The sequence below is a fragment of the Pleurodeles waltl genome, chromosome 4_1, assembly GCF_031143425.1.
Source record: "Pleurodeles waltl isolate 20211129_DDA chromosome 4_1, aPleWal1.hap1.20221129, whole genome shotgun sequence".
NCBI lineage: Eukaryota > Metazoa > Chordata > Amphibia > Caudata > Salamandridae > Pleurodeles > Pleurodeles waltl.
Genome location: NC_090442.1, coordinates 975,118,300 through 975,142,739, shown reverse-complemented (window position 1 = coordinate 975,142,739; position 24,440 = coordinate 975,118,300). Strand labels below are relative to the sequence as shown.

Sequence of the window (24,440 nt, the reverse complement as noted above, 5' to 3'; positions counted from 1 at the left end):
TCATCAACGGGGGCAGCCTGTATACAGGGGAAGGCTCCCATGAGGCTGGATGAGGTAGAGCTATCTGCAGGGCTGGGCACTCATCTCTCCAGGATCTGGTTGCTGGACCAGGACTGCTTATTTAATCTTCCAAGACTACAATACTGTGGTAATATAACTGAGAATTTATCCCACGTGTTTGCCTTACTTATCCTTTAATAAACCGGAAACAGTTCAGAGGGACAAGTTCTTCTGCTCAGTAAATGAAAACTGCGACACGCACGGTTAAAGCTTGTTATTTCAGATGGTTTGACAGTGCTAATAGCAGTCTTTGAACACCAGTAGGTATTGATCAGCTGTGGAGCTAATTGAGTTTTCTGAGCTCCATATGCAAAGAAGTCCCTAATAGCTGCAATGTGTGGCATACACCTGTGCATTGTGCAGATATAGAACAGTCTAACCAGTTTAGAAACTATGCAAACTAAGATTTGTTAACTTCCTGTAACAATTGCGTATGCCCCAGCCCAATAATCATGGCGTTTCCACATGCTAAGTTTTAAGCTATGTTCATTTTTTAATTCATGGAAAACACATTTTCCTGCAGTATCTTGCCATCCTTGTGAAAACAGGGGCGTGATAGCGTGCACTTAATCACATGATGTGCAACTGATTATTCCGGTGCAAGGGTAAAAGTGCAAATATATGACAGAAAATCTTTTAGCCAAAGTAATCACTATGTGGGCACATCATGTAAATCGCATTTCAATTGACACATGTGGAATTCATGAAAGTGGAACTTCTATATACTTTGCAAAAAAAATAAAAAATTGGTAGATATAGATGGCATAAAATCCAGTGGTATTGTGGAATCAAGTCATGGATGCAAAAGTTTGAGCTTTTTGCAGCCACAGGTCATACTTGTGAGTGAAGTTTAAATAGTCTGCTCAGGAATGAAAAATGTAAGAAAGGCAAATCATCATTAGAACGGATCCTCAGTCTGCCACAGAGGTCTTCACATGGTGCACGGGCCGTCATGTTAAACAATCTTGGGCCAGGGCAAAAGAGACAAACACCATGCTGAAAACAGTGCTGCGTTTCAGTGAAAGAAAAAGTCGGAGTGAGCCTCTTTATAGTGGGATATACGCTTAGTCTATTGCGCCTCATGTCCTGGCTGGGAGTAGGACTCAGATTGGAGTGAGGTGTTTAGGGCTGCAAATAACCTCAAGCTCCCTCCCCACAGCTCCTGGTAAAAGATCACACCGTCATTTTGTACACTCTCTGTGCTGCTACATTGACCAAAAGACTGTCGTACCTTTATGAAATGAGTCCCACTAATGACTCAGTCTGAGAGGCTGATCTTTCATCTTCTGCGTTTGAGCTTTCAAAACACTGCTGGAGCAATTCTATGAGCCATCTTATGGACAACAATTTTTAAGTTCCCTAATAGTCCACAATCCTCCGTGGAACAACATCAAAGGAAACATTGGGAAATCTGTATCCAATCCCTCCTGAAAAGTAATTTATATCCATTCCTACAATCTGTCACCACCAGATAGAAGGTGCTAAATGCACATACCAAATTAATGCAGGTCTAAATAGAATTGGACAAGAGCCCATTCATGGCTTGCCCTGCCTTCACTGTACCACACAAAGTGCTGAATTCTAAAGCATATTAAACAAAACCGCAGACACAAGCACACATATCCCGTCCTCTGAGAGGGAACAAAGGAAAAGGTACATCAATACATTTATGAGTGCCATTGTGTTATTATTCAACTCTTAGAGGGGCTTTTCAAATCCATCTAAAGCATCTTAAAGAGGGAAGGCAATACAGCTTCCTACACGGGAACCCCTTACTTCCCGGGTTGGGGCTCACTGTTCACCAATCCCGTTTGGAGGCTACAGCTAAATAAGTGGGTAGTGTTAAGGGACCCCGTAATTAAGAATGGTGCAACCCTTTAATAGCAGCTCCAGAATGACACCCGCCCTTCCTGCGGGTTACCTTATATCACTAACACGAAGCCTTGGGACGTAAAGGGAGGGTCTCAGAAACTGTGCCGCTCAGCTCACGGACGAGCAGCAGAGCGGGGATCAGTAGTAGTGACTTGAAAGGCAACATTGGTTAATCTTCTCCAGGCTTCTTCAGACACTGTGCAGATTAATCACTTGCCTGTCCTCATTTTACCTTTATCCTATATGATATTTTAGCTTTGTACTAGATGGTCTGTGTTAATTCAAGCTTAATACGTTCACCCGAAAAATATACCGACAGAAACCATACAAAACATAATGACTTTGTAAAACAGTATCAAAGCACATTCCCACTTAAACCCCCGCTCATTACCCCCCAGCCCCATTATTTAACCCCCTTGACCAATCAGCATCCAATTGAAAATATTTCCAGTGGGGTAAATATACCACATTTCTGCTAACATTTGTGCACATCCATCCAACAGCACTAAAGCTATAATCATGCCAATAATCATCAATATATTTATAATTAACCCTTTGAAGCCCACCAACATCTTTATAATGTAAATATCTCAAATACTAGTAAACGGAGTTGCACTAAAAATGAAGGCACACCCCTGATAAAGTTCTAACTTTATGTAAAGTTTGGCGTTATTTCAGCATGCCAGATCTTAGCCTCTGGTGCTATTGGATTGGCAGGTGTTGTGCAGGTTTTTGTTTTAAATGGATGACAGCCTTTCTGTTTAAATCAACCACTGTACTTAGATCATCCTCGAGTGCAATAAACATCAGTTCTGTGCCTTTCCTGGGAAGAAGCCCAGTCTACTTGTTAGAAAGAATGCATTGTTTTTTATGGTAGACCATTAAGCGAATAATGATACTGCAATGACCTTATGTAGGCAATCGGCCTGATGTTTGCAGGGTCACATTCATCAGGTCCTTGTTTCTTAAGTACTTGCTTTATGTCTATAGAAATAGTTCATAAGGTAACCCTACGTGAAGAAGAACGAATTAATGAAGGGTTGGGCCAGGACAACAGCCAATATCAGGAGGATCTTATCGAAAGCATTTTAGAGACATCTCTTGTGCAGTTCCAGTGATACTCAGACCATTAGTTTACCAGTGGCTTGTATGGAGCATGCATTGAATCTGCTGAGTTTTGCTCCGGCAGCTGTAAGATGTACAGGAACAAGTGTTACTTACTGCTCTCAATAGACAGTGAGACTTCACGCTGTTTGCTTTTTCATGGATGTTCTCAGCCAGCAGTTTGCAAAGCTCTTTGAGCAGTTCTCACACTTTGAATTGACAGCTTGTTTATAGAACTCAGGGAAGCCTTTGAAAAACACTTTTCTTTGGCTTTGCGCATCAGCGATGTGGAGTGAGGAATGACTTTACTTGGACATCATGCTGCTCCAGCAACAGCCACCCTAGTAATCTATGCGACCCTTCACCTCAAAAGAACTGCGATATTGATAACTCTTGCAAAACTATTACAGTACATGTTGCAACGCCCTTCAAGTGATTCAATGCTGACAAACCTACCTAAAAACAGTACATGCGTACATGAGTGTTTTGTGGTTACACATGTACAAAAAACTGCAATCTACGTTACTCAAAATGCTAATAGTAGTTTCTGTCAGACGTGCTAGAACACCAAGTAACTACACCACTGGATCAGGTCTGTATGTGCAAATACCGGGCACAGAACCTAATATTTCTTGGATTTCACAGTTCAGCAAGAGGGTTGGCGAATCGCAGCATAAACACTCATTATTACTTTGGCTTTTTCCTTACTTGTTTTCACAGTATTGCCCGTAGTAGTTTTGCCCGCATTCACAAGTGTATCCATGTGAAGAGCTAGGTGCTCGAATGCAGGTAGAAACATGCTCGCATGGGTTCAGGTTGCACACATCGACACAGTCTTTCCCAAAGTACCCTGGAGGGAAAAGGTGATAAAATTACATCCATTGCTGGAATATATGACCTGACATGTCTAGAAAAGACTGTAAATTGTAAGATTTGTACACGGTTTTATACATCTTCAACAATGACAGATTCTTCTAAATTATACTGTCAAAAAGATATACGCCGTTTCGTTCATTGGAATGGCAAAGGGCTACAGGTTTCCCATTGAATTAGTATGAACAGAATAGGCCTGAACGCTCCATGCTTCCCTATCAACATCTGAAATGAGCTTAGCAAGCGCTGCTGATGTGTGCAGAAGGCATGTATTGAGGTGTGTGCTTATGTGATGTTCTGTGGTGGAATGCCACCAAACACTACTGTTCTGCAACCGGCATTAGAAAATGAGACAAGTATGTATTTACTCTTGGTGGGGCACAGAAGGGGTGCTTCTCGGATGCCCATATTCAGAATTCCTCAGTACATCGATTACTTTTAACTCGTTTACAAAGCATTTCAGAATCCAACATGCATTTTTTTTCAGCTGCAAAGAGATCAGCAGCTTTGGCTGCAATCTGTTATTTTTAAGGGCCAGATGTAGCAAAGGGGTTTTCCCATTCTGTGTCAATGGGAAAATGTGTTCGTACATATGGCCCTAAATGCACTGTTAATGATGGGTGGGGGAGGCCAGGGGCTGTTCCTTTGCCAGATTACCACTTTAAAGGAAAAGAAAGAGATCCCCGAGGGGTGTTTCAAACTGTGTTTCGAGAAGTGTTTTTCTGGCCAAACAATTTTAAGTGCTTGCTGCAGTCTCCTGTGCCAGTGAATCTCCCAGCTCAAGTGGCTAAAACAATCCCAAGATTCTTTAGATGGCTCCTAAGCCATGCCACATGCCCTTTCTGTTGCTGGTGCAGCTCACAGTTCCGAAATCCTTCATTTTGTTCTTACCAGGGTCACAGTTGCAGGAGTAGCTGTCCCAGTCATCGCTGCAGTAGCTGTTGTGGGGACACGGGTTAGCGTCACAAGGATTGTCCACTTCACAGTTGTCCACCACGTTGATCACTGTTGCGTGGTTCATGTTTAAAGTTGCGATGTTTGTAGATGTTTCCCCCATTCGCACACCCTGGAACAGGTCAAACACGTTATTGTGAAGAACAGCATGCAATCAACCAAAGCGCCTCGGCCACCTACTCATTCGTACAGCTTGCTAAGGTGGCCATGCGCTGTGAGACCAAGAGTCACACATTATGGACAACCAGGAGTTGTGGAACAGCAGCCAAGGCACTGCCAGGGCGCTTACATGGTCCTTTGGCATTGAAACAGATACAGAAAGGTAGCCGACTAGACGTCAACATTGCACACTTTCACAGCGTAACAGAAAAAAATAAAATAAAGCAATCAGGAGTGTGTCTAACTACACTGTAATATAAGTTTAACCCAATGTCCTGCAAACACCCTTAAAAACTGATACAGACTCTGTTTGCCGAAAAAGTCTATATAGATCAGAAATGTCTACTTTTGTTCTTCCAAGTTCTTGTAGTCTCCCTGGAAATTATCAAATGGCATAGTATTGGAGATACATAAATGCCAAAATAAGTGTATCCACAATCTTAATTTGTAAAGAGCACTACTGGGAAGGCTAAAGGGTAGTTAGACAATAGTAGAATGGATAAGTAACCCTAGTCTCCAGTAGGGATGATATTTTCCTGTTAATAGAAGTTATCATTTGTATATCAGACACCACAAAGTGAGGTCTTCGTTGTGTGCTATTATGAGCTAATTGATGATGCAAGCCCAGAGTAGGTCATGTATCGCTCTACAGCAGTGGTCTTCAAACTTTTTAATGCCCGCCCCCAGGTGAAAAATAAAGTCCATTGGCCCCTCTCAGAATTTTTTTACAATTATTGTATAAAGATGGCAACGTGTAAATATGTCTAGACGTATTTCAACATTGCAGTTAAGTACTGTTACCTTTTTCAAAAATGCAATAACATGTTTCTGCTCAAAGAAAGGCACTGTTATCTATATAATGCTTCTTTTGGCCACAGCCTGGCGCCCCCCCCCCCCCCCCTGGGACCACTTGAGCCCCCCTAGGGGGGCCCACACCCCAGTTTGAAGACCCGGCCTCTACAGCAATGTTGCATCTAGGTATATCGCCAACCAACTTTCTCCATTAGCAAACAATCGTTATCACTGTGGAATGATGACATTCACATTGTTTGGAAATGGGTTTCTTATCCCTTTCTAGACCAATGAGCAGCAACTATTTTTTCTCCAAGACTGTCAATTTTCTTTTGAAATGTGCATGATATTTAACAAACCCTAATGCTCTGTCTAGAGAAAAATTACAGCATTTCTGATATTATATCCAGTTGCCACTTGTTTAGCAGCACGTGATTCTAATTAACTTTTTACATGATATTGGAACAGTAAGACACAACCTTTCTGGATTTTGACTGGATTTTTGGATGAGCAAGTTGAATGTTTGTGTGCATAATTCACTCTGTGAGGTTGCATTTACCTCCAGTTAGGAATTGGTCAGCAATGTCGGACTGGCAGTAGTGGGCATTGTTCCTTTTCTCAGTGGGCTGGATGGGTGGGGGCAGGTTTTTCAGCGGTGGGGGCCGGTTTTGTTACAGGGAGCTGGTTTTGCAGCACTGTTGCAATATCGGACTCGAGTAACAAAAGCAGCAGTGCTTCATCCCCCATACCAGACCTCTCACCCTGGGGGTGGTCTGACAAACTTGCCAGGGCTGCCTTAGGTTCCCAGTCCGGCCCCGTTGGTCCGGATGAGATAAAGTGTGTGTGTGTGTGTGTGTGTGTCTATATATATATATATATATATATATATATATATATATATATATATATATATATATATATATATATATATATATATATATATATATATATATATATATATAGTGATATTTAAAACCACAGACTCTTAAGATGGTGTATTTTTGTATTTCACACCATCTCTCTAACTTACGTAACTTACATAAAGACGTGGCAGTCTTGTGAGATCGTTTGACTTTGAAAGCGAACTGCAATGACTCCCAAATCTAACTTCTCCTGCATTGGAATGCACATTATTTGTCCTACTGACAGCTGCACTTGTTTGCTTTCCATTCATTTCGGTGTAAAACCTGCATAAGCCCAGGCAAATGAGTCATGCTGATGTCCAATACCTTTCTTTTTCTCCTTCAGCATCATCTTTCAGCTCGCCCCTCTCTTTCCTGCAGAACTGGTTAATGTTCAATACGTTGCAGCGTACACCTTACCACCGTTTTGCCAAAGTAAACTGTGTACATGCTGAATTGAAGGACTTGCCACATAGCTATTGATGAGTGTGTGTACACAGGCATGTGTGACACCATATGACTGAAACCATAACCGAGCTTTCAAGACCATGCATCATGTACTTTTAGTGCTAAAAAAATAGATACATACTACATGCCCAAGTGTGTCTTCCATGTAGATAACGAGTCCATTTAACACTGTTTTAAATGCCAATGTAATAAAACCAACAGCTGTTTTTTACTTCAACGTATCACAATGCATGCACTGTATCATGCCATGACTATAACCACAAAACGATAAAAGCAAAATCCTATCCTTTGGCGTACAGATAACACTATTCTTAAGGCAGTTTACATCAAATTAGCTGGATTTTAACTTGCCCTTTACGAGGGTTATGCACAGCGTTAAAATGGAGAAGAGGGGGTTTATAGTTGGTATCTCGCTCTCTAATAGAGGAACATATATCTGGTCTGAACAATGATTGTGTGAGAGAAGCATTGGAACTTTTTTACTGAAATATGAAATGGAAGGGCCTTCATCCTTCCCTGAAGAGACCTGCGCCTTTCATACATACAGTCATCCCTTGCCGCCATCAATCCTAGTCCCAACCTGTAGACAACATTCCATACCTACGGACAGGGAACTCCTACCTATACGTGGCCATCTCGTGAAAGCATACAGCCATTTTTATAACTACAAACAACCATTCCTTGCCAGTGTGCAGGCATTCCTTACCTGCAGGTAAATATTTTCTACCACAAATCACACCACTGTGCAACCAAGAAGGCCCATGAGCGGGGCTCATCATTTTGACTCAATTTTAAAACAGCAATGGCTTCAAAAATGTCCTATTTTGTATCTGCATAGACCCTTTCTTTACTTGCATAGTTAGATCGAATTCACATTGTTCCTCCTTACATGCAATGCATTCACTCTCTACCCAGTTCTTAAACCCTGCACAAATTCAGTAATTCCTTGCCTGCATAGTCCTACCATGACCCCATCTCACCACTCCAAATTCACATATAGCCACTTCCTACTGTCGTACACCCAACCCTTACCCGGCTAAAGCCACTCCTTCCTCTCACACAGCCACTCCTTACCTGCATACAGCCACTGAACGCCTGCTTGACAGATCCATCTTCACCGGAGAGACCGCCAACATAGATGGTCTTCAGTTTTAAACCAGGAAGCTCATTTCCAATCTCCACTACATTCTACAAGAGAGAATAACAATGGTGGCTAAATCTAATTTAACAGTAACTTAATGTATGCATTAATGACCTTCCTCTACCACCTCTGCAGAAAAACACACAAAGCATTTATTTATTTTATATATGTCTGTATGTATCTGTACAGCTGAACATTGCCAAGTGGCAGAGGCAAATATACAGTCAAGTGAGTTGATGAGTTGCTGGTTTATTGACTGCTACTGCATCATGTGTTGTTTGAAGATGTACACCTTCAAAAATGTCTTGAATTGGAGTAGGACTTTGGGGGTCCTGATGGATACAGGGATGATGTTACAGATCCTGACAGTATAGATGGAAATGGCCTGTTGCCTTGTCTTTCTGTTTTTATACTGCTTTGCCTCCACTTTGATGATGTCCTGACTAAAGAGTACTGAGAACTACCAGAGTTGCTGAGCTCATCAACCAGATAGGTAGGGAGCAGGTCTTGACTGCTTTGTAAATGATGCCATTGGCTTTAAAGATCATGCGGGCTGGTGATGGGAACAAGTAGAGCTCCATCAGAATGGGGTGGTGTGACCATACTTCAGGCCCTAGATGACACTTATTGTGGTGTGTAGGATGCCCTGATGGACGCAGGTTGGAGTCAGGGGGCCATGAAACAGAGACGTTTTAATTTATGGGCCAAGTGGGCTCCGGTCCAGGACCCCAGCCTTTCTGGGGGGAGGGGAGGTGTAATTGAGGGGGAAATGCCCTGATGGAGCAAGTTATTTTCTTCAGAAAGTCTTGCTTGGTGACCTTGAATAATTCTTAAACAGAGTGTTTAAAATACACTTTTCCCTTTATTTTATTTTTAATGTAGGTGGTCTGGCAGAGTCTATTACAGACACTTTGCAGAGAAATGTTGTGGTTATGTTTCATGCAACATTCATACAAAAAGCTTCTTTTAGCGCAAAACAGGGCTTCTCATATGAGAAATAGGAGGGTAACACAGAGAGCATTTTCAGTAATGTTAGTGAGCTGCTGTTGTGTTACAATATTGTTACTATCCCTAAATAGTAGACGAAAACACATTTAGAATTTGGACAAGTGTGTCTGTGCACTGTCAGTGACCTGGCCAAGGAGGGCATGAAAGAGCAGAGTTTGGATCGTAAATTCAAATCTCGTCCAAAAAGGGACCCCCAAAATATGTTTGGCTCAGGGCCCCTAAAATCCTTAAGATGTCTCTGCCATGGAACAAAGTGTTTACCCCATCCAGGAGTGAGAGTACAAGATCCTGAACAGCAGTTCTGAAGTCAGGTTTGGATGAGGTGTACTTAGTGTCTGATGTGTTGGATGTCTCAAGTGGAGGAGACTTTCAAGTAGAGCTGTGTATCATTGCAATAGTGGCGTATTTTGATGCTGTTATTGGTGACTCAAGCCCACAGAGCTTTGCTCATTGACTTTAGGTTGCTGACCGTCCATTGTTAGGATATTAGAAAATATCAGATTACGAGTCACGATGAGTATGACAGAAAGACCATAACATCAATAACTTGAATAACTTGTTACGAATGTGTCTGTCCAACATGCAGATTATACACTAAAATTATTGTTTTGGGGGGCTGGAAAGACAACAGCATCCAACGCAGCGTCATCAACATACAACTAAAAAAAATTGCATTCACTGAAAATTTTCCAGATGTATGAATTAATGATGACTATTATTCAATATGCGGTACAGACAGAACAAGCCAAGGACTATGGTTTGAAAGTAAAAGTGTAATCCTGCCTTACCTGGTACATTCCGTAATCCAAAGAAATGACCGCCAGGTACTTGATGTCCTTGCCATCTTTGGAACTCTTCAGTTCAATGAGCAAGTGATGCCATTCACCATCATTCACACGTGTCTGGGTCACCTTTAAACTGGCCACTAAGCTGAAGCCACTGTACACTTCGAACTGCAGGTTGCCACTTGCTATCTGTTGGAAAGAAACGTTGTATGGGTCATACGTCTCAGAGTAGGTCGTCAGTCAGTGCATTCAAATAACCAAAGCTCTTCTCGTACACAATGAGGAAAAGGGAAACATCAATGCTTTTAATATAAAGTATTCAAAGCATGTTTGCCATGCCTACTTATTTTTTAAGGAAAAAAATAAATCAAACTGAGGTGCACAATAGTTTGCTTTGCATTTTCACCGCTGCACCCACTTATTTATCCTGCTGAACTGTCTCCACCATTCTCGATCAGGCGCACAACTCCTAGTTACTGTTTAGATGGGCAATGGAGAACCATCATCTTCTATTTAAAAAAAAAAAAAACATGGTGGGAACCATCCAAATACAAAAAATGAGTCTGATGTAGCCAGTGACAAAATTACTGTACTCTTGCTATTTCTGCCACGGTGGTGAGGAGGTACCATGCGCATCACTATTAGACCTGATCCCTCACTGAGATGTCTGTTGTAAATTCACTGTTAACTGTGTCATCCTGATCGGTTATAATAGCTGGAATCTGAAATTGTTCCCAACTAGACGACTTCCATCACCATTTAGTGGCTCTGGAGTGGCTATAAGGTGGCACAATAGCACTGTATAGGACTCATTAAATAAATAAAGTGGTGGCTAACGCTGATTAATTTTACTCACACACTGACTATTTGGTTTTCTTCGTGTATTGGCACACAAAAGATAGCTAATTAGAAGGGAGTGGTTCTCCCGACACGAGCGAAAATCGTTTCATAGAAGTACTGATTTCACGAAAAATAATGTACAGTTCTGAGCCACAACATCGCAATTGCCATTAAGATAATCAAAAAGCAAAAAAAGAAATGGCATTCAGATAATCAAATAAGCACAGAAAATTGCAAATTATGGTAACTGACATTGGTACAGACAAGATATAATGTCAGGTAACCATTTTGCTTTCCTTACACAACTTAGGCCTGAGTGTGGCTCGCCAGAATGTAATTTGTGGACATAGGTTTTTAAAAAGCTTCATGGAGCAGTGAAACAAGTGTCGGGTGATCTAGGTCTAGCAGACGTGGGCAAATATTTTTCAAAAATGCTAGAATGTGTACATCAAAGTGGGGTGCCTGTACAGTGACTATTTCTACAACGTGCTGATGATACTGTCCTTGCAGGTGTAGGCCTATAGACGACTCTTGGAATATTGACATTATTTTGTACCATCAATGTGTTATAAATATGGCTAAACCAAGAAACTAATATTTGAGTGGAAGCTGAAAAAGTAAACTGTTTTCAGATGCCTCAAAACTGGAAAGGGTGCATGTTTATAAGCTTCTAGGGATATGGCTTGAATAAAGCAGGTGGGAGGTGGTAACCATTGTCACCTAGCCTCTTAAATCTAAGGTAACAGCATTAAATTCTGCTTTTCTACCTTTAAGCTATTTTCAGTGTGAAACACCCATGGCCCCAGTATGGTGGATCAGGTGGACATGCACGGCTAGTAAACCTTATGCAATATTGTACTGTACTGTAACATATTTTCACCACTTACTACCCCTCTCTACGTGGGCCTCTAAGGTTCTTGCCTAATGTTGAACTTTTACATTGCTATTTGGCTTATCTAACATTCAGTAAAGTGCCAGATATGCCCAGAGTTTGATGTCTACGAATGGACAGCATTTGAAGCAAGATTAATGAATGTGTTGTTTAAGGTATGCAGTGTGCCAAAGGGTCACAGAAGCAGCTGAGTAGGGAAATCTCAAATGAATGGTCACTACCATGTAAGACTAACCGCTGTGCAATTAATCTCAGCAAAGCCCTAACTAATTCACAGGTTAGCTCTATGTACACAACATAGCCATCCTACGGTCAGTCTATACGGTTATCTGGATTTTGGGCTATGAAGTTCTCATTCAATAAAGACCTTTATACAATTAAAAATGTGCCTACCATCTCGGGCATCCTCCAGAATACCAGAGTATTCTGTGGCACTTGTTTTGAAGGCTACATGCTCTTGCCTTGGGTTTCATGCGTTATCACTGCAGGAATTCCGCTCTGGTTGGGACGAGTCTGACACAGAGCCTGGTTGTCAGCTTTAAGGGTTCAAGAACAAGATACTAACATATGTTGTATGTGGGAGGTGGGCATTGTTAACCGAGTGTAAGTATTTATTGAAAATAAACTATTTTTTATCGAGCTTGTGATTTGAAATAGTAAGAAAGCTGGTGCGGCGAGCCTGAGAAACAAAGACCCAAGACATACAGGCTGCGTTTTTTGATTTACAGACCGCACCATTAAAAACTTTGCTTCAATCAGGCAAGATGTCAACACATGTGAGTGACTAATTGCTCAACAGCCTCGCGTCAGGGCTTTGTAAGATATTTTTATGTGGAGGGTTTAAAACAAACAAATTATATATCACACTACTATTTCATACTAATTGTATTTAAAGACCAAAAAGCAGAATAAAAGGGTTTTACTTTATTAAATGTGATGTTCAAACAGTAATAAAAATAATACCGTGGGATTTAAATGTATATATTTGCAATAATCTATTAAGTGCAAAGAGACCTAAGAAATATGCTTATATTTTGTTTTCTCATGACCAAGAGGCTAATCTTTTAGATTTTCTATTTAGACCATGGCTTAATTAAGTATATTTATATTGTTATAGTGCAATATTGTTTTATGATTGCAGTGGTTTTAATTAACTATGCAATCAATTATAGTTGTTAGCTTATTAAGCGCAGCTTGTATCCTGAAAATTGTATAATTGCAATTTCACCTTAAAGTAGAGATTATTGACCAGGTAATGGAAAAATGAATCACTGCAAGGAAACATCAAATTATCCGAGACAGGCGATGTATTTAGTTGAAGGCAGGTCAGTATTGCACATTAAAGAAAGTGAAGCAGAAAAGCATGCCCTTGTACCTTTTGTGTTTGACACATCTATAAGGTCTTAAACATGTGAAGGTTTTAATAGTTTGTTTAAGGCTTAAAATGGCCCAATAGAGATCATGCATCTTCTCATGTAACTTAAACAATGACTATTAAAAGTTGCGGCTAAAAAGTGCGGCTGGTTGGATGTAAAATGTTTGGAGACAAGTGGAGACATGTGAAACGCTCTTGATCACAGCCTGTAACAAAAACCCGGGAAAAGAAATACCAAACACCATAAGCAGTTGATTGAAAACAAAATGAAATAAGCCAGAGATTACCTTTGAAATCCATTCAATTAAGACTGTTCCAGAAAGGATTACTCGTTAAGCAGAATCTCCATGACACTTCAAGGCACTACAGGAAAAGGCCCTGTGCTTCCACAACAGCAGACTGAAATGATATACCCTTGAGATATCGCCATTCTAGCTCTACAAATTTGGTTTGCATAAACAAATTTCGGAAGTCAAGACCAGGTGGTTGGACCTTCACATTCAAAACAGCCCAGCTTTGGAACGAGTTACCACCTGTACTGAGGTCTTCAAAGGATCTGTTGCAATTTAGGAAAGCCATGAAGACCTGGCTTTTTCTTAGGTAACCAGACCCTTTTCAGTACATTGGCTTGTGAATTCCATTAGCAGTACAGTGCCCATATGTAAGCTTAGAATCAGGATACCAATTTGGTGGTAATCGTGTTCTACAAATGCAATAAATAAAATAATATTGTTAATAATCATAGACTCCCCCAGATAGACCACTGAGAGACCACCTGAGACAAAACTATGGAATGAATGGCATTGAGTGGATGAACCATTTTTATCAATTTATCAAAATAAACACACAGTACTTGGGGTCAAAGTCACTTGTCAAATTCAAGTCAAGGTTTTTTTTACCTCTCTATAGTTATATAGTAGAGCAGCTGGCATCTCTGGTCTTGGTAAAAGGTACAACTGCAGAGCTAAGTAAAATATGGAATCACTTCTTTAAATCAGTTTCTATGTTCCTGGGGACTCTTTTCTGCGTTGTGTGTTTGAGGCTGTCTGGTGTGTGCTTGATAACAAGAGGGAGATAGAACAATGCCGCTGTGTAGGAAGGGCTAGTGTAGAGAAGATCCTGCATACGGCTGGCTTGTATAATGCTTTTGATTCATGGATAAGATTTACCAGAGAACAATTGAATCGGGTGAAGAAGAGGACTGATAAATACATAATACTACGGGCGGTCTAAGAAGGTTTGATAGAAGTAGCCTCAACTATTGAATAGTGGGACTGTCTTCTGTGGGTGTGAGCAGGTATGTATTTCCACAGAAAAGCCACTCTTGATATGAGCTTTATCGATCTCTGCACTGCATTCAATGTTATTAGATACCTCTTGTGGGTCTGACACATCTCTGTTCCTCATTATAAAAGTCAACGCAAGCTTGATTTAGAAAAATGGAGGATTAAAGGAACCCTCTGAAGCGACCAATGGAGCATGCTGGAGCTTGGCCTTAGTGCCAACATTAATTCATTTATGCTTCAATGATAGATTACCAAGTCTATCAGCTACATAAGAAGCACTAGCTTACATTTCCACTTTCGCTTTGAAAGCCAATGGTGCTTCAAGAAAATCAGAGTGGGTCTAAGTGACAGCTATTTGAGCTTTTTATCTGAAAGTAAAAAAACATTTGCAGTTCATCAAAAGTAGTTTATCAATCATAAAAGAATCTACACACAAATATTTTAATTGCCTAAATCTACTCAGAGGGCTGAGAAGTGCTTGTTCCAGGGTGGGAGTGCCCTGAAAGTTTGTGCACACACACTAATACACTCACTTGTGTGTATTCATAGACCTTTTCCAAAAGCATTTCCACAATTAAGATGGGCAGATTTACTAATAATGACAGTAGAAGTAAATTGCTTTCTAAGGTAGGAATGGGAATTCAAAACCACTGAACTTGGTGAGAGTGTAGGATAAGGGGTTTCTCCATAGGAGAACATTTATTCCCAGTGGATAAATAAAGAAAAAAACCTAAGCACATGGGAAGACAGTACACAAGTGCAGTTTTCCCTTTTGTACAGCTGTGCATTTGGAAATGACTCTACAAGTTCGTATACACTTTTAGGATTATGGATGGAATATTGCAACTGTCCCAGGTTTGCAAATATACTCTGGGAAGCTTTGTGTATGGCATTAAATGTCCAATCAATTAACATAGGCATTGCCTTGTATGTTTTTTTTAATAAAAAAAAAACGTTCTGCACATATGCAGCAGTCACTTTTTGGATTCGACAAATGGAAATGCTTTGCTGAAGCACACTATGAGGAAAGTGGGATGAGGTAACCTGCCTATGAGGCTGGCCAACCCATCATCAGAAGAACCAACATGGGATGGTAGGCGGCCCAGCTACCTCACATCACTGGTCACAGGAGAAAAGGGAGTGTATGACCTCATGATGATATGTTGAGAGCTTCAGTGACGCTTCCTAGATATTGGGAAACAGAAAAACACCTCACCCCTCTGAAGTTCAGGTACTGGACCCCATCATAGAGTAGCCTGAAACTATAACTGGACAGTAACTGGGGGAAATGGTTGCACTCTCACTATCTCTGAGATCTTATGTGATCCCAACAGGAGCATGGGCAACTGCTAATGAGCGGATGACACCTGCCTAAGGTCCTTTAGTACGAAGAGATTTCCATGGACATTTGGCATGTTTCTCTGAAACTCAGTGCAGTGAGGAGCTACACAAAACTCCTAAATTATAAATAAATTGTGTTCAATAATACCCAAACATCAGGGTCAATCATACGGGAGGTAAACGGACAGCAAAGCAAGTTCTGAAAAGACTTCAAGAGCAATACTTCAAAAAAGCAGGAATAGCTAATGTAAATTATCTGAATTCAAGAATCAAGAAGAGAAACTAACCCTAGTGAAAAAGGGGAAAAACAAATAGTTCAAGAAAAATGTCAAGGGTTTCAAACAAAAGATCAAAATCTAGCACATTCTACTACAAACATAAGTGTTGTCAACCAGACCACCCTCAAAAATTCTGTTTACTAGATTCACATGGGGGGGGGCTAGAAAGAATCCTGATGGAGTAAGAAATAATACATTTAAGGGAATTTCTAATACAGGCTCAAACGAAGAGCCAAGAGAAAGCGCGATCGAACAAGAAGGCAGATAATGAATGGGCAGAGTGGATCCAATCTGCCTATGTTTATTGGAACAAACGTGGAGACCACTCAGAGACAAGCTTTGGGAATGGCAAAAGGAAGCATCAAAGTAATGATAATAAAGCATTTGAATTTGGCCCTGAACAGGCTGCAGTGCAGACTTGGAGTCTTTTATGAAATAGAATTAGAGCAATCAGGCAGAAAGCAATCCAATGGCACAGGCTCAAATTTAGCAACATTTGAATAAAGAAAGCCATCGGGGAACAACAGTCTCTTTCAGAACTTGACAACAGCACATTTAAAGAGAAACACACATAGTTTGGCCAATAAGATCTTCTAACAAAGTGAGCAGCACACTAGAATTGTGTTTAATCTTTCTATAAACTGGTAGACGGAGGTTAAATTAAGTACAGTGGAAATAGACTTGTGCTGTTCGCCGTACAGAAGGTTATGCTCTTTCCAGGACGGCTGAGAATTGATAGAAACCAAGATAATGTTTTAAATGGACAAAGACAAAGAAGCAGATTCTAGGCGCTTGTCATCAGTCTATCAATAACCCCGCCAGCCACATGGAAGGGTAAGGTTACTGAAGACAGACCGAGAAAGGAGGAACTTTTGTCAATAATAAGACTATGAGGGTGTTTATAGGATGTGAGAAAAGGGGCATTCCAAAGGGAAACCTGGACAGAGTGACTGCGAATGTGAAACAGGCAAAAATTAAAATGGAACATGAAAATACTAGAGAAAATAAAGCTCACGAACACCAGGTAATCAATATAAAGGAAAAGAAGGAGTAAAAAACAGTTTGAATTTGGGTCTCTTTGGGCAAAAGGCAAAACTGATCAATATCAGATAAGGCAACAGACAGACACCCTAGCAACAGTGTATTAACAAGCACTAGTAAAGCCAGTAAGTGTTAGCACACGAGAGCGTGTGCCACGGGAGGGAGCCTGCAGGACCAGCCTGCAGGACCAGACAGAGAGGGCTACATTTGTAAAGTAGGTGCTCATGCAGCTCAGTGCAAAAACTATACTGGTGGTGGAAGGTTACAGCCAAACAGTCAGTAGTATTTGGTAGGAGATGAAACCTTTGGAGGCTAAACATTATTGACAGAGTTTCATGCCAGTGGCTGAGAGAGGCTAGTGGGTGAAAGCCGGTGGTTGAAGGGGGGGGGGACGGGGACTTAAAACTCTACCTATATTGTTAGCAAAAGGTCGGATTGACTGCTGCACTGTCAAACCCATCTTTTAAAAAAATCTAATCTCATTGGGGCAGTTATTTAAAGTCTATGAATTTTTCCTGGTGACATTTGATCTCTTCTAGGATCCTCTCCCTGGTGAAAGATTGAATCAAGACAGGATGCACCCACAGGAGTGAGCAATCAAACAGTGAAACATTGAGAGTGCACACTGGGATCATTCCTCGCAAAATAAACACATTCAGAGCTATTGCTCTCGCACCATCGCTTTCCTCAATTTGTGATAGCGTATCCCATCTATAAACATCCAAATCAGGCCCTAAGTTTGGCATAAGAGGGATAGCTTGAGGGCAAGCTGAACTACTCTGACTTTTATTGTCACTTTGAGATATGTGCACATTATGCGTAGTTTCCGCAGCAGCTGTTTCTCTAATTTTGAGCAGCTTATCGACTGGCCAGCCAACTCACAGATGTCCTCAAATGGTTGTATGTACCCCACATTTTGGAACTGATAACTACCCACAATATGAACAATTTGGAAGCATTAAAATATAATAATTATGTAGATGCAGAGCTGAATTCTGGAATTATTCACTTGGCTTGTCTGTCTTCAATTTTGCCAAGCTCAGTTCACTCATAATTTCCAGCTGGTACATGTTGCGGTTTCTCGTGGTGAATACAAAAAGATACTATGAGAAGCTGAGCATGTCCACAGAAGAAACTCAATGCTTCAAGTGACTAAAACTAGCTCTTGTCCCAATTTTCGTTCCTGCCTCTCCTCTCTGCCCAACATCCCAATTGCTGATTCAAGGACAGAGGGCAGGAGTGTACTTGTGCCTGCTCAGATTCGAGAAAGTGTATAAACACTCAAGGAAGTTGTCTTGAAATGATTAAAGAAAACATGTCCGTTTGAAAGGCAAGCAATTAAATACTAAGTGTGGAGCAGTCTTTTTTTTTTTTTTTTTTACTAGCAAAAATAAAATATATGCACTCAGTGTATTCAAGATGGAATAATCACAAATATGTTAATGAGTTTACAATAATTTTACAATTGATGATAGGAAGCCGAGACTCCCAGCTCATGCTCTCCTCACCAAGCGGCATAGCGAAAGACCGTAAATAGGACAGAAATTAAAAACCTAGAGACTGCACTAATTCGCAGTACACTTTCATTCTGAACATACCAGTTGTTCTTGCCAAGGTAATGCATTCTTGTATTTTCGTATTTTGTACCTTAAAAAACAGTGTGTAAACAAAAAGCTTTTAACCTGAGAGGAGAACAAAAGGGCCAATGTGAAAAGTTCTGTTTGGATTGACTAGCGCATTGGAGACGGCACCTTTGTCTGGAGATTTATGCAGACTGAAGACTTATTTCAGTGCAGCATGGACCATCAGGACTCAGCGAAGGAGCCCAGTGGTATTGGGAGTGGTGTACGGCATCACCGCCTTACCTGAATATTGATCTTGGAGGTGGTTCCAGCATTTGCCTGCAGTAGTAGCCCATCCACAATCCTAGTCCTGAACATGAGGCCGATGTACCACGGCACGGAGATGGTGATATCCAGCTCGCTCCAGATGATAATTCCCTCCCCGTGAAAGTGCTTGGGAAACGGCATGGCTGGAAAGGAAGAGTCCAACACGTCAGGTGCTTGGTGATGAAACACTGGCATTTTAAAACAAGGGGACGCATTGCCATCACTCTGTAGTTTTCTTTCACCAAAGGTACACCGCGGGGAATTCCATTTATCATCTCACCCCAGACTTCAACCAACCCATCCAAACCTTCAGCTTCAAACACACGCTCTTCATGCATCACTTACGGATACCTTTAACAGCAGATGTTACTGGCGTACACTTATCCAGAACACTGCCTTAGACCATACTCTTATCGCTACTCCCTGCCTTGTTCACAGGACAACGCCAACCGATCATCTGCAATACTCAATTGGGTCCTCACTCCTCACCTTCTGAAACAATCAATGTTTGAAGCAAACATTGATAAATGAAGAGCATTGAGTCTCTGGACTCACCTATTGTATTTCGTGGTCTAGGCATGTCTTTTTCATTCCATTCCCCACTGATTACTCATTGCCTTTTGCTGTGCGTCTTTACCTTTCCCCGTAGACTTACTTCTGTTGGAGCATATTTCTATCACTCCCTTCCTCACTGATTATCTGTTTATGTTCATCTCTGTCACTCTGTTCCGAACGGATTACAGATTCTCAATTGGTGCATGCCCTACCACTCCCTTTCTCACCTTTTGCTAATTGTCTTTTGTTGCGCGTCTCATTCTCTCACTTACTCAACAATTGTCTATTGCTGTGCATCTCTATGGTCAATTGAATTGCTAGGCTACGTTGACAAGCAGGATTTCCTTCATTTATATTTTAAACTTTACACTTTTTTTCTATTCTTTCTAAATTCTCTTCCAATCCATTCTCCACTCCATTCTTTAGATTTTTCATTCACATGCATCTCGCCAGTCCTATAGAAGTTTTGTATATTCTCTCGTTGCTTCCCTTCCAGGCCTTTGAAATGTGCCTTAGAAGGTCTTCATTTCAATTCATAACAAAAAGGTCTAAAGAGTTTGATTTATCCAAGCATAAAAAAAAACAAATCAGCAACTTTCCTGTAGCCTTTTATCTTTCTGCAATTCCAAAGTAGCCCTTGTGTTTATGGTTACCTTAATAAACTTTAGCTAGTGCAAACGTCTATATTATCCCTTCGACTTTACTTTGTTCCTCTGTTCAGCTACCAGTTGAGACCGCCTGTGCTTTTCATGCTTTTCTGAAGAACCGCGTTTTCTGAAAGCTACGGATAGCCCTCGCGACTTCGTCTAATAATTGTCTGATCCTAACTTTTGCAGATAGCTCAGAGTGCCCGACTGGGATCAGTGCAGGTGAGTGGCCTAAGGTACGATGGGCCACAATCGGGAAATAATTGAGTGTATGAAAGAATACATGTGCCTTGAGATAGTATATTCTTGCAAGTTAACTTAAAATCACAATATCCATTGCATTATCAAAAATGACAACGCTAGTAGGTCTGGCTTATAACTGAAAGTGCCCCTATTTACGGATAGGTTTATGTACACTATACCTAATCATAACTGCACGGTGTCACTTTTACTACTGCGCATGCATCCATTCATCCACCCACTGGGCTCATTCTTGCATTCATCCACTCAGCCACAATAAAAAGCACACACAAACTCAACAAGTAAACACAATATAGATTAAAGGAATAAAAGCAAAGAAAATGCTGCCAGGTAAACATGGTAGGCATATGCTTGCAATTAAGAATAAGTTTAAAAAAAAAAAAAAAAAAAGCAGTGACCAGCAATCTTAGAATGGGATTGTGTAAAGCGAATAATTGTTTCATCAATCCACGATGCTTCGTACTGTGGCAGCCAGTTTGGAATGGTAAAATAATTACACAGTGGCCACCAGTGTTGTGGTGCACAGCAGATGAAATAAGCAGTAAATCAGCAACTTGGTATCATTGTCTAGGGAGTGAGCTGGTGCTTTACAAAATGATTAAATAAGTATGTATTGCAAACCGGTATGAAATCTACCCATGAAGCCCTACTGCCTTTGCCACAGCTATCTGTAATAAACATAGAAAAATATGCATCTAACATAACTTTTTATAATTAACCAATCAACTCGCTAGCATTTATTGCTGGCTTGTAACCATGGAAAGAACAAAAGGGAGTGTAGAAATGTGACTTTCTTCATTAAAGCATGTGATTTCTAGTCTTCAATTGTATACCATCACTTTCCGTCCATCCCTAAGTCGCCAATTAAGCAACAGTAATGCGAGTATTGTTGTGCCTCTCTTACAGTCCCTTTGGGGACCTATAAGTCATCTCTCTTACATTCTTAACCCTTGTATGCAGAGGATGTGTGATTTTAGTCTCAGAAGGATTTGAAGCAAGTAAGGAAGTGCGAAATCCCCAAAGTAGTTGTCTTATGTTAGCATTTATAAAGCGTGTAAAAACCCCAGTGGTATCTAAGCACTACAATGTGCGATCCAACATCAAAACTAGTGCACCTTGAATAGTTATTTTTTATTAGTTTATACAGAATAATAAAAGCAACTGAAATCTGTTAAGAAGTTTCAATTTGATGTGCTTTCTTTGAAAGATAGGACTGTTGTTGCTCAGTACAATGTGTGTCCAATTCACAAACAATTTTCCCAATTATATCCATCACCAACATGTGTAAAAAGGAAGATCTCGATTCCTGAAATCGAAATTTTGATTCACAGAATCAAATCAGGATTTTTAACATAGATTACTTAAGTAGAGGTTACTTCTGCCCAACTCCATGTGTAAACACAGAGATGTAAAAAGGGAAGAGAGTGGTAATGCAACAATTTCGGAATTCACAAAGGGTTGTAAATAGTTCCATCTTGCAAAGTGCATGTCACTAGTGTGCACACACATGTATGCCCTCTGACACCAAGATAAAATTGGTGTAAGTGTCTGCTGGAAAGAAAACATAGGAAATCATTACAAATTAAACAGAGTTGTAGGCCGGGAAATTTCAGGTCATGTTAGCCTCTGCAGGCCATCACCAGAAAACACCTTTAAGATGTTCAACCACCCAGAATTCTCTAAAGGGTAAAGAAGGCACTGAGGAGCACAAAGGGAAACATATGCATATTTCATCTGTAAGTACCATAAAGCACGCTTTTAATACACAATTCTGGTGACATGCATCACTTTCCTAAAATAGCAGGTAAGGCTGATTTGCTCAAAACAGTCGAACACATGAGGTAAATAATTTTTCTCTTGCAGGGCACTCAGGTTACTAGTCACTTTTCTGTGGAAAAAAAGAAACCAAATATTTGGACGCCGACGCATTTAGATTAGACAAGATCTGCCGCCTTTGTGCCTTCCTGAGTGATATGAAAAAGAGTATTTCTTTGGCGCTGTGATTTATGAAAAGCTTTCATCTGGCAAAAGGTCTCCAACCAGCTGTTCGAACTTATCAAGAGTTCAAAACAACCACCACTGTCGGGATTATGAAAACAAACACACTCACAAAGACTTGGCACATTTCCCCGTTAGAAAATATGTCATCTAGCCGGTGATGTGGGATCAATACCTATAAAGTCAGTGGAAAAAAAACAGGCAAGGCCAATAGATCTGCAGTGGCAAAGCCACAGATATAGCCTTCTGGCTTTGCAGATGCTCGTCAACAGCTGAAAAAAAAACTAGATATAAAATAGGAAAAAGCCTGATAATTGATTAGCATGCGAGAGTCATCTTTCATGTGTTCAGATGCATCATGATGCTACGGCAGCCCCAGCATGATGACGTGAATAGGTGCGTTTGTCACCAGCATGCACGCACGTCATGACGCAGGGGCCATTTACTTTTTTAATTTACTGTTCAAAAGATGACGGGCGCTCTTATAACAAATTAAAACAAGCATTTGCAATGCAACGGATCTTGCGTTGGATCGAGTTAGAGCTATTAGCGTTGTAAACTCCTAACTGGACTTTTCTTGCCACACAAACTGAAAATAAAGTCAAACAGTTGACACAAATGAGCCAATTCAAAGCGCCACAGTTGCAGTGAGCGAGAGACACAAATGGAAGCTATCGGCAAAAGTGCAGTCATTCAGGTAACAGGGTCGATGGCCAAGGCGGTAACAAAACTGCCCCAAGGAGGGACAAACGTGAAGCATTTACCAACTAAACCAAATGACTTTTGAAAGGCAAGCCCATGAACGAGTGATAGTGATGGGCGTGGTTAAAAGCCAAGATACATACCAACACGTTGGAAAAGCAGCGTTTGTGCGCTGCTGTGCTCAGACTAAAGATAAATAAAAGGTTTCACAAAGGAGCGGCAGAGCAGGAAATTGTAACTTCTGGGCCCTCCTAAAATGTTTAAGAAAGATAAAAACTAGGGGATAATGGAGAAGCTGGTGTGGGGAAAACAAACAAATGACCAGTGGTCATTAGAGCAACAGAGGGATGCATTATTTAAAACCCCAAGCAAGACGGAGATGGGTGATGAAAGCAATGACAAGCTAAAGGGTGGGGAAGCACTACTAAGAGGCGTGGGCGGGGGGAGGGGGAGGGCGATTTGTGGGAAACGGCACATAAAGGAGAGGGCAAAAACAAAAAAAGTAACACAAGCTCTGCAATGAAGAGCGATAAGCGAAAGAAACAAAGTTCCCTAAATGTAAGATGCAGGGATACAAGTCATACCTTCAAAAGGATGGTATATCTGCTAAACACCAGCAGGTGGACAAATACAAGAAGGGTAAGGACATTCACTGAATAAGCAAGAAAGCAAACGGGAATGACAAGAAAGTCAACCAATGTTCAGCAATGGGCTGTCCAAAGTGCACTGTATGTATTGTCCACAAAGGGTCTTTCCACAACTGACAGCTGAAATTGTCTGTAGGAGCAACCTACAAAGCATCAGAAAAATGATGGTCTGGCTTTCATGTGGCAAACGTACAAGCTAAGGCACGCTTTAATAATGTGGTGGTGACTTTATTGGTGCTGAAGGAGATGGTGGAGGCAATGGTGTTTATAATAGTGATGGTAGTGATAGTGGTAGTCCAGAAAAGCTTAATGCATTAAAAAAATACAAAACAAAATTACTTTCTGAAAACATGATGGTTCCATGTATTTTATAAATGTAAACTAGTCCCTACTGCTTTACAGTTCAAGCAATCCATAGGAAGAGGAATGAAAACAAACTATCCAATAGCATGAGGTGAGAAGATAGTACTTCTTTGGGTGGAGCCCAAGCCCACTACATGTATATATATTAAAGTATGGTAATAATATGTATTACAGATAGCTGTGCTGGCAAGCCAGAACTACAACAAG

The 24,440-nt window shown here is 40.8% G+C and overlaps 1 protein-coding gene across 3 annotated transcripts in view; it reads right to left on the bottom strand.

The window, feature by feature from the left end:
* CELSR1 (cadherin EGF LAG seven-pass G-type receptor 1) overlaps positions 1-24,440 on the bottom strand; it is a 393,160-nt gene that overhangs the window by 100,823 nt on the left and 267,897 nt on the right. For all 3 annotated transcript variants that reach the window (XM_069229728.1, XM_069229729.1, XM_069229730.1), the window contains exons 9-13: positions 19,037-19,203; positions 10,122-10,307; positions 8,259-8,372; positions 4,801-4,975; positions 3,745-3,886 (exon numbers count right to left, since the gene is read on the bottom strand). In XM_069229728.1, the coding sequence (XP_069085829.1) occupies positions 3,745-3,886; positions 4,801-4,975; positions 8,259-8,372; positions 10,122-10,307; positions 19,037-19,203 (784 nt within the window). The remainder of the gene's footprint in view (positions 1-3,744; positions 3,887-4,800; positions 4,976-8,258; positions 8,373-10,121; positions 10,308-19,036; positions 19,204-24,440) is intronic.